The 9,670-nt window shown below is 36.1% G+C and overlaps 1 protein-coding gene across 2 annotated transcripts; it reads right to left on the reverse strand.

Moving 5' to 3' along the window:
* LOC134538312 (sentrin-specific protease 8-like) lies at positions 1-9,105 on the reverse strand. Of its 2 annotated transcripts, none has more exons than XM_063379507.1 (2): positions 8,997-9,105; positions 1-5,009 (listed from the first exon to the last, which is right to left on the reverse strand). In XM_063379507.1, the coding sequence occupies exon 2, from the start codon at positions 4,985-4,987 to the stop codon at positions 4,349-4,351; it is 639 nt and encodes a 212-aa protein (XP_063235577.1). In that variant the 5' UTR covers positions 4,988-5,009; positions 8,997-9,105; the 3' UTR covers positions 1-4,348. The 2 variants fall into 2 exon arrangements, with proteins under 2 accessions (XP_063235577.1, XP_063235578.1); XM_063379508.1 differs by lacking the exon at positions 8,997-9,105 and adding an exon at positions 7,819-7,958.
* Positions 9,106-9,670: the final 565 nt, after the last annotated feature.

Below are 9,670 nucleotides of genomic sequence, written 5' to 3' on the forward strand. Positions count from 1 at the left end.
CCTTTGGAAATTTAGTTGTTCCGCCCCTGCGTCACACCAAAAACGAGCAGTTAAGTACAAAATGACAATTTTTTGAAACGATCCACAATAATGGATATTGCTAATGCAGTTTATGGAGTAGACCGTCAGTATGGGACCAAAAATAATCTAGAAACATTGCCCTATCTGAGGATAGTGATAAAAAGCACAAAGTTTAAACATGTTTCTATAAAATAGACCTTTTAAATCATTAAAGGTAACGAATTAACTTTCATTCAATTTTAAGGAAATATAAATACATCTTACATAAACTTAAAGAGCCCAACGTGGAAATCGCTTGAAGTAAACGTTGTTGCATATTTATTCATCTTTAAATTGGTATATTTTTTAAGTGTCTCATACAATTAGTCTGACCACTAAAGCGATCCGAGCGCGTAGTGTATACTACTGCGAGGTTGTCGAAGTAGGCTCGGGTCGGGACGAATTTCGCTGTTAAGAAACAAAAATTTTTAATACATGGAAAATTATCCCAAAGCAAAAATTTTGTACAGTAGTAGAATGAACATTTCTTAGTAACACGTCAAACGTTTACCGATGAAACCTTGTGATCACACCAATAATGAGCAGTTCAGTCCTTAATGATAATTTCTACAATGATCCACAAAAATGTTTCGTAAACTTAATAACTTTAATACTTTTTTAAGTCGGTTCTCATTATGACACCAATGTAATATAAAAGAATGCCCTACATGGTAATTGTGATAAACACCTCAAAGTTTAAACGTCATATTATTAAATTGGTAATTTTAATCATAAAAGGTAAGAAAAAAATATATTTTTATAGAAATTTGACTACATGTTACATAAATTAAATATGTTGAGCGTAGCGTCAAAATCACTTCATAAATATTGTCTGTGTGTGTGTTTTTTTTAAAGGTTTAAATGTGTATATTTTGAGTGTCTGGTACAATAGTCTGACCACTGATGTATTTCAAGCTGCGTAGTGTGTGTGCAGCAGTGTTAAAGTCGCTCGTGCTGGGACGTTTTTTGCTACAGAAAACTAAGGTTTTTAATGTATGGTAATTCCAGACTGAATTTTACTCTGAAAGAATAAAAGTTTCCTAACTACAAGTGATTTTTGCTGCAAACGTAGATAAAAATCTTCCAGGATGCGATTTGCTTAGGTAAAAGTGTTAGTATGATAAATTCTTTAATTTCTAAATTATTAATAAATAACAACAATAGAACTTCCCAGAAAGTTGTGATAAACTGACGATATTGCGCGAGTAGCAGACCCGTACGTGACTACAGAGAAAGGCTATTTTCCTTGACCGTTAGGATTTCTGGGACAAACACCCTCTCACAGCTAGGGTCATAAAATACGGTCAAACTCTTGCAAAAACATCCACCACCGCTCTTTGCCACTAGCAATTCAACGAAGTAAGCTAGGCGCAGCACTCCAATGAATTAACTTAGAAAAAAAAAATACTAAATATGTAATTCTATCAATACATTTTACAACACAACTTATGTTTTATTTATTTTCTGGAAAAAAATAATATTATCATACGAATTATGTTATAAAAGTGACAAAACTCAATAAGTACATTTACGGTGTATGGTTTTCTTCAATTGTTATGTAGTAAACTAATTTTATACAATGAAATATATATATATTATAATATAGGCTACATTAAAATTTTGCATAGTTCTGATCGAAAATAATATAGTGTACTAGCTGCCCGACCCGGCTTCGCACGGTTGTATTTATGGGGGGGGAAAATGAGACCAAATCGAATAGCACCGATGGTTTCCCGACTCTCAAGCACGCAACGTTGTCATGGAAACGAAGTACCCACTGTTTCCCGGGCTTAAACACCAATCAACATTGATAATCAGTTTATTATTAATTATAAATTATTAAGACTATTAATCGAAATAAAAACTACCCTATCTCTCAAGTTGGAAACAATTACACATAAATGCCAATTTTCATCTAAATCGGTTGACTTGGTAAAGAGTTCACTGGACCTTTTTAGAAATCAGATGTAGTTAGTAAGGACAAACATTGTGACACGAGATTTATATATATTAAGATTAGAAATAAAACATAATTATATTTTTTGGTATTAAAATCATTTTGAATAATAAAATTTTTGTAACAAAATACGAACACACATATATATAAAACCAGAGGTCCTCTAGAATTTTGATTTACAAGTTCCAAGCAGAAATTGTTTATTATTAATTTTATTGTATCAAAAATCATTCATATAAGAAAAAAGAATATGTATATCTCAATAGATGTAACATGAATACACCATATCATATGCATTAAATATATTTTAAGTAATCCGTAAATAAGACTAAGTTTATTGAGTGTCGCAGTACGCAGCGTGTTTCAAAGCCCGCCGGCCGTGAAAGATCAGTACGGCCGCAGTACACTGCAACGCTCGGGCAGCTTTAATGAGGCAAATAATTATGCTAGACTCTTTATAAATATACTATCTTAAAGCTAAAAGTATAATTAAAAAACATTAGACATTTTTTCGCATTGGGCTCTTCAAATCGGTGTAAATCGTATTTTTATCTGGGTGGCAAAGATAAAAAAATATATGTCGTGAATTAATCGCTTTATATCATATCTTAAATATTAAAAATTTATTTATTTTCTAACATTAATGGGTGTATTACAGTTTCTAGATTATTTTGGTAAGTTTACGGACAGTCAAAATTAAAAACTGTATAAATGGGTAGCATTTTAATGGACTGATGCAAGTTGCTGTCACCTAGGACTTAAATGCAAATTTTCGGTGATAACGTACAAAGTCTACAGCGGTAAACTTTCTGTATGTTATTAAGCATAGTCAACTCTACCACAGTACAAAAATTCAGCTTTGGACAAATTTTTCACAGGTTTGTGCATTTTTAAGTCTTGGTTTCCTGGAGTAACACGAAAGTCTACGCGGGGTAGGGCGGCTACCTGATCCGAGAATGAAGGATAGGGCGAGATGGGAAGCGAAGATAATAGCTGGTTATCGCGGTTCGCTTTCCGTCCGTGTTGGAGAGAGAGAGAGAGAGAGAGAGAGAGAGAGAGAGAGAGAGAGAGAGAGAGAAAGGCGATATTGTGGAAGACCTTCGAAAGATTCCCGCTAGATGGCAGGCCTCAGAGCTGCGACCTTCGACAACCTCCACCCACAGAAGCTCTCTCGCCACTAACTCGCCAAATCTAACCCGCTAGCTTATATACGTGCTGGCTGGCCTTACAGTAGTAATAAACAAGCATTTATGAAACACTTAAGCTCATTTCCAACAAATTCTGGCGAATGACTGTTTTTTGTCCTGCACCAATCCCCTTAACCATACAAGTCGAATTCGTGTAAGTCAGGGTAAAATTTTGCAAATAAATACATACATACTAATTTTGTTTCATTGGAATTGGAAACTAACTATGTACAAACCACACAAGGCACTGTAGCGCAATGCAATTTCACCTTCCAACTTTCTTGTTTTTTGGCTTGCATTTTTATATTGCCATATCTGAAGAGAAGTGCTCCGAAAATTTTTAAAGACACACAATTTTCTTTTTATTACAGTATATACAACATGTTTACACTTGTTAAATTTTCACACAGTAATATAAAATAAATTTTTAAAATCAAAATACAATTTATTTTGTTTTCATAATAAAAATTAACCATCAAAAGAAGCCTGGGGTATAACTATGTTTTCTGCTTCTTTAAAATTTTAAGTTAAGGGCTTGGTCAGATTTAAGCTTTCGGGGGGCGACCATTTAACCCAACTGGCTGGGTTGTAGGAGGGGTGAAAGAGGGAAGGCCAGTGATTTATGGCGCCGTCTTGCGACTTGTGTGCTTGCGTTGTTTGCATGTTGAATTTCTTACGTAATTCATAAACTCAGTCCAAGAACAGAAGGTATGCCACTCAACTGTCACAAAGCCAAATATGCTCTATGTACGTTGAGCTTACAACATGTGACGGTGACAAAATCAATGTTGAGCCAAATGCTGAGGATAATTTTTTCACCCTTGACAATGTTCAAATCCACAAGTTAAGCCAATTAGTCTCTAATTAAAAATATATTTAAGTATAAAACAGGAGTAACACAACAATTATTATTTTTTTTTTAATTAAAAGGAAAAATCATTTATTGACAGATGGCCAAGTTGGTAAACCATTTAATTCTAAAGTTATCAGATTTGAATTTGCAAAGCCCTAAAAAATGTTACCATTGAATTCAGCAAGGAAGAATCTTAACAGTTATTTGTGCAATTAAGGGTATCCATTGAAGAGGCACTTATTACTTTAAGGAACTTAAGACATGGCTGTTTACAGGACCCCACGCACAGAACTACATTAAGCCATTCTGTATGAGTTTGAGGAGAGAATTTCTCGTCGTCGCTATCGCGGATCTCGGCACCTTCCCGCAGTCCTTTATTTTCCCGCGAGAGGCACAGAAACGAGCCACGTGTTCCGTGTTGCACACCAGGTGGATGCCGCAGTCGTAACCGTTCTCCTGCTGCGACGTGTCGACTTCGTGGTAGCTCGCCGGCGCGTCCCGGCACAAGTACGTCGCCAGGTTCCTCGCCAAGGCCCTCGCCTCTTTCTCGTTGGACCACTTCATGGAGTCGAAGTGAAAGAAGGCGTTCTCCGGCCGGCTGTAGGCCAGCAGGCTCCAGTGGCTCCCGCCGGGGGACCCCGCGTCGCTGCAGTCGTTCACGGCCAAGAACACGAAGCTCCGCTCGCTCGCCTTCAAGGGCTCCAAGAACACGCCCATGTCCCTGGCTGCGGACACCTTCAGGCACTGCGTGACGTCCGGGCAGACGAACAGGAACCTCCTGTCGTCCCGGTACACCGCGCTCTCGAGGTACGCGAAGTAGAAACTTATCAGCGTGTCGTTGAGCCAGTGCGGGCCTCTCAGTAACTCCACGTCCGACTGGTGGACGAGGATGTCGTGGAAGTCCAGGACAACCGGGTCGTGGTTGGCCATGGTGGGATTCGTTGGGGCAGGTCTTTAAAAAAAGAAATACAAGTGCTCAGTGATTACTGCAATCAACTATAATGGCAAAGAAGATCACAGTGTTTCACTTATTTCTCCTTTTTCACTACATTTGTGAGGAAAAAAAAAGCTCTTCTCCATGATACTCATTCACTTTGTGAACCATTGACTGAGAACAGATGACTTATAAACGATAATAGCTACCTACCAGAGGGTAAATGAGGTATTAGTAGGCAAATTACTTAGTCATATCCCCAAATTTGGAAGACTGGAATAAAGTGAAGGATAAGGAATGGTAGCAGGATAGAGAAAGATGGAGACATTTTACTTATCAGACCTGGCCATAGGCTGGAAGCAGATGATGATGGATGATTAATTTGATGATGATGACCTGGTACTATTGTAGGATATTAAATGATTTATTAACAGTAAATAAGTTCCTCGGTACTTTATACCACTAGATAGAGAATATAACATATAAACTGATTTTTTTTTTCTTTCATCAGATAGATTTTTCAGAAATCGGATTGATGTTGGCCGATCGATTAAAGGGCATTTGATATAACTGCCAGAGCCATGTGCTCCGAACACAAAAGAGAAAAAAGAAAAAGGATCAAATGGGATATAAAGACAACAAAATGTTGCTTTTGAAGGACAAAAGTTAAAATCACAAACCACACACTTCATTAAATATGACGTCGACCGGGGCTACGCCCTCCCTAAGCCCGATGTGCCTCACGTCTCGCCCTTGCAGGCTCCTCCTCCTACCACCACCCTCTGTGACCCGAGTGTTTCAAACCACCCGCCGTAGTGTGTGTGTGTGTGTCTGTGTGACAGCCCACGCCAACCGGTGTGACGTCAGTGCTTCGTTCCCGAATGATGCAGAGTGTGGCCGAACATTCCCGAGGCAGACTTTATTTAATATTAAATTAATTATGCAATTTTATTGTTTTTAGCCAGTAAGCTAATTTAATTAAAGGTTTATTTACATCATTTATTTTTCGGAGGCACGCTTCATTAAAATACGTGGTAATAGCCGTTGGCCGGATGTGAGTGTTGCAAGCGTTTCGAGGACTCGCCGGAAGGTAGTTGGTCGCTCTCGTTGCCTGAGGAAGGAGCCTCACGCACCCGTCATCGGCAACTCTCGACAATTACCAATCCGCGTCCATCTGGCCATTTTTCTATACAAAAATCATTCTTCTATAACTTCAGGGCTTGCCTCGAGCAGCAGATGGTTTTTATTTACGTTTCATTTCGTTAATATATCAGTGTGTTTTGTGCGCGTGGCCACGCGGGAAGGAGACTAGGGCATGTGGGCCGCCTTCGAGAGCCTGCTTTATTGAGTGTGTTAATAAGTAGCGTGACCCCCGCTGAGAGGGGTCGTAATTAAGATTTTTATTGATACTGGGGGGGAACGGACCTCGCTGCACACGGGCGACATAACGGCCCTGAGAGTAGAGTAGCCGGGTGCGCATGCCAGCAACACATGTGGTGGCGCCCTAGGCATAAAGCCAGGTCTGTACTTAAATCGAGAATCTGAACCCCCTTTGCAACAGCAAATACAATTCAAAAAAGGTATCTTTAAAACAATTCCTGTTAATATAGGTAGGTATTAATAAACTAGATAAAAGTCAACTTTACTAGATTGAATATATTAATTGTATATGTATACATTTAACTGTTTAAATATATTTAAATTCTAAAATTTCTAGTTTAATATTGCTAGAAATAAAAAAAATAAAAACAAAAACTATAGCAGTGGGTATCGAACCCGACCCGGCAGATACAATGCGCTTAATCACTGTGCCACACCACTGAACTGAAAATTAATAAACAATATTCCTCAAACTTTACTATAAAATCTTAAGAGATTTTTCTCGCTTCCTAGGGCCCACTCAGGCAAGATATTCCAGGACGTTGAAAAGAGCATCTACCTGCTTCAACTCTCACAGTTTAAGCCAAATCGGTGAGCTCCAACTAAGACCCTACCCTTGTAAGAAAATTTTGTGTGAATTACTGAACAAAAAGTAATGACTATTTATACAAACTTATTAAATTGCAATAAATAGTTTGCTAAAACAAATTTAATAGTATTCAGCTCAAAATTTTGATATTTCTAATGCTTATCACCCTACAATTTCCCTAGATTTTATCGCCCTCCCCACAACAGAGATTTTTCTGAATTTAGTTGAAATAAAAAACACATGGGTAAATATGTAGTGTACGGATTATCATCAAAAAAAAATTTTTAAAATCTGAAATAACTTTCATTATATGCTCTTTTACATCATCTTTTCATTACAGCCTGCGGAGATAAGAAATACCAATTACTTTTGGAGATATCGCCGTTCTTATTTTGCAATACAAGACCTATGTAATCATTCGACCAGCGCCATTTTATATTTTGCTGTGTGCGCATGAATGCCTAAATAACAGATATTTTCAATTAGGTAAGGTTAGTTACATTATAAATACTTCAAATCAAAATAAATGGAAATTAAAAATAATATCAATTAATTTTACTTGTATAGTTTTAAGTACCTATTTATAATGTAACTGACCTGACCTAACAAAACGGGACAAAAGTAGAATAGGTCAGGTCAGCTACATTATAAGTAAATACTTTGAAACTGAACGGACATTAAAAATAATAAAATTAATTTTAATGGTTGTTTAGTTTTAAAGTATTTATAATGTAGCTGACCTGACCTGACCTAACAAACCGGGACAAAGGATAAACAGTAGGAACTCACGTAATTTTATTTTTACTTATTACTTGCGCAACAAATAAATCATTAAAATTTGAAACGTTAAAAACTCACCTAAGTTAGAGGTGGGTACAATTCCTTTGCCATTAGTAGAAAATGATGTAGTCGTTCACCTACGTCCGTCGCGAAAAAAAAAATCATACTCGTAAACAAAAAACAATGGTGAATGCCGCATGAGTGCACAGGATGAAAATAAAAAAATTTGATATCTCCTAAAGTATTTGGAATTTTTTATCTTCGCCAGGTTTAATGAAAAGAGGAAGTTAAAGAGCACAGAATAAAAGTATTTTCGGAATTTTAAAATTCTTTTTAACAAATATTGCCCAAATATGAAAATTAAAAAATTTGATATCTCCTAAAGTATTTGGAATTTCTTATCTCTGCAGGCTGTAATGAAAAGAGGACGTAAAAGAGGATATAATGAAAGTTATTTCAGATTTTTTAGATTTTTTTTAACGATAATCCGTACACTACATATTTACCAAAACATGCTTTTTGTTGCCGGCAAAAACCACTATTTACTTGCCTTTGATCCACAGAATGTATGTGCGACAATGACCAGCCTGCAGCCATGGTAATATCACTAATATCACTGAAATTTCCAAACTAATCCCTTGCAATCTAAGTACTTAATTAATATAACACAAAATCCTAACCTTAATTACATGTAGCACACTATTTTTTATCATTTTATGACGTTTAATTCTTTCAATCTGAATAGACGCATTTTTTAAAGCTCTAATAAATTCCTTTTAGCATGTAAAATATCTACTTAATACTTATGTAATATATTTCAGAAATATGAACTTTTTAATGAACAATACATGAAATATAATTAATTTACGTATGCTTCTAGTAACCTAAACTTTGTAACAAAAAGGGCCTTCTTACTCAGCAATCACACTACACAAAAGTAGTTATTGCTAATAGCTCTTCAGTAAATAAAATAGACCTTGTTTTAGTATAGAAACAACTTGACGTCTATTTAAATATGGTATGATTTGGTTACCATAATATTGAAGCTCTTTGTATGCTAGCGGCAATGAGTTAAATATTTTAATTATACGTACTTCATTTAATTGGTAACGAGAAAAAGATGAAAGTATCAACATTAAATTAGCAATAAAATAAGAAAACAATGAATAAAATAATAAAGTGAGAAAAGTATATCACTGTTTATAGTCATATATAATGCTTATGGATCGAATAGCTATATAATTTAAGTAACATACCTATATTCGTAAAAACCACATAATATTTTTGTTTTCTGTTAACCACATTTGAAGTTTGTTGTTCGAGATGATTGTTTTGTTTGGATGATGTCAACCAAAGATAACATAAACAAGGATATCAACTCTCAGTAAATAACCAATTGATACATTACAAAAAAAAAATGGTTCATGATTCGAACAGCAGAGCCAGATAGAGATTTAACTTTAACAAAACCTCTCTTATACAACCACACTGCCACAAGACTAATTATAGTATTTGCAAATAACAAAATTTGCAACATGTATTTTTTTTTCCAGTGACATTGAAGACCAGTGATCCGTGGCACAAAAATTATGAAACACTAAACATATTCCTAGGGTGGTATTAATAGTCGTTTCTTGAGCAATATCTTGAGTCCATCTTGGCAAAGACCGTCTTGTTTCTCAAGGCAACGATTTCAATATCCATGTTTCATAGTCTTTGCATAAGATAGGCTTCATGAAGTCTCCGTGCTCAAGCGACAGCTGTTTGACGTACTTCCGGCTTGACAAAGCAATCGCTGTGACAGCCGAAAAGACACGAGTATATACGAACCTTTCCGACTTGACTCGTTCGTTAAATATTCTGCTACTTTTCACACAGAGCACTGAAAACCCAGAATTTGAGGTGTGTTTGTACGTTGAGATAGGGAAGA

Source organism: Bacillus rossius, chromosome 13 (assembly GCF_032445375.1).
Source record: "Bacillus rossius redtenbacheri isolate Brsri chromosome 13, Brsri_v3, whole genome shotgun sequence".
Taxonomy (NCBI): Eukaryota; Metazoa; Arthropoda; class Insecta; order Phasmatodea; family Bacillidae; genus Bacillus; species Bacillus rossius.

What these genes read in the sequence shown, in the direction of transcription:
- LOC134538312 (XM_063379507.1), bottom strand. Translation starts at nt 4,987, where the DNA reads ATGGCCAACCACGACCCGGTTGTCCTGGACTTCCACGACATCCTCGTC.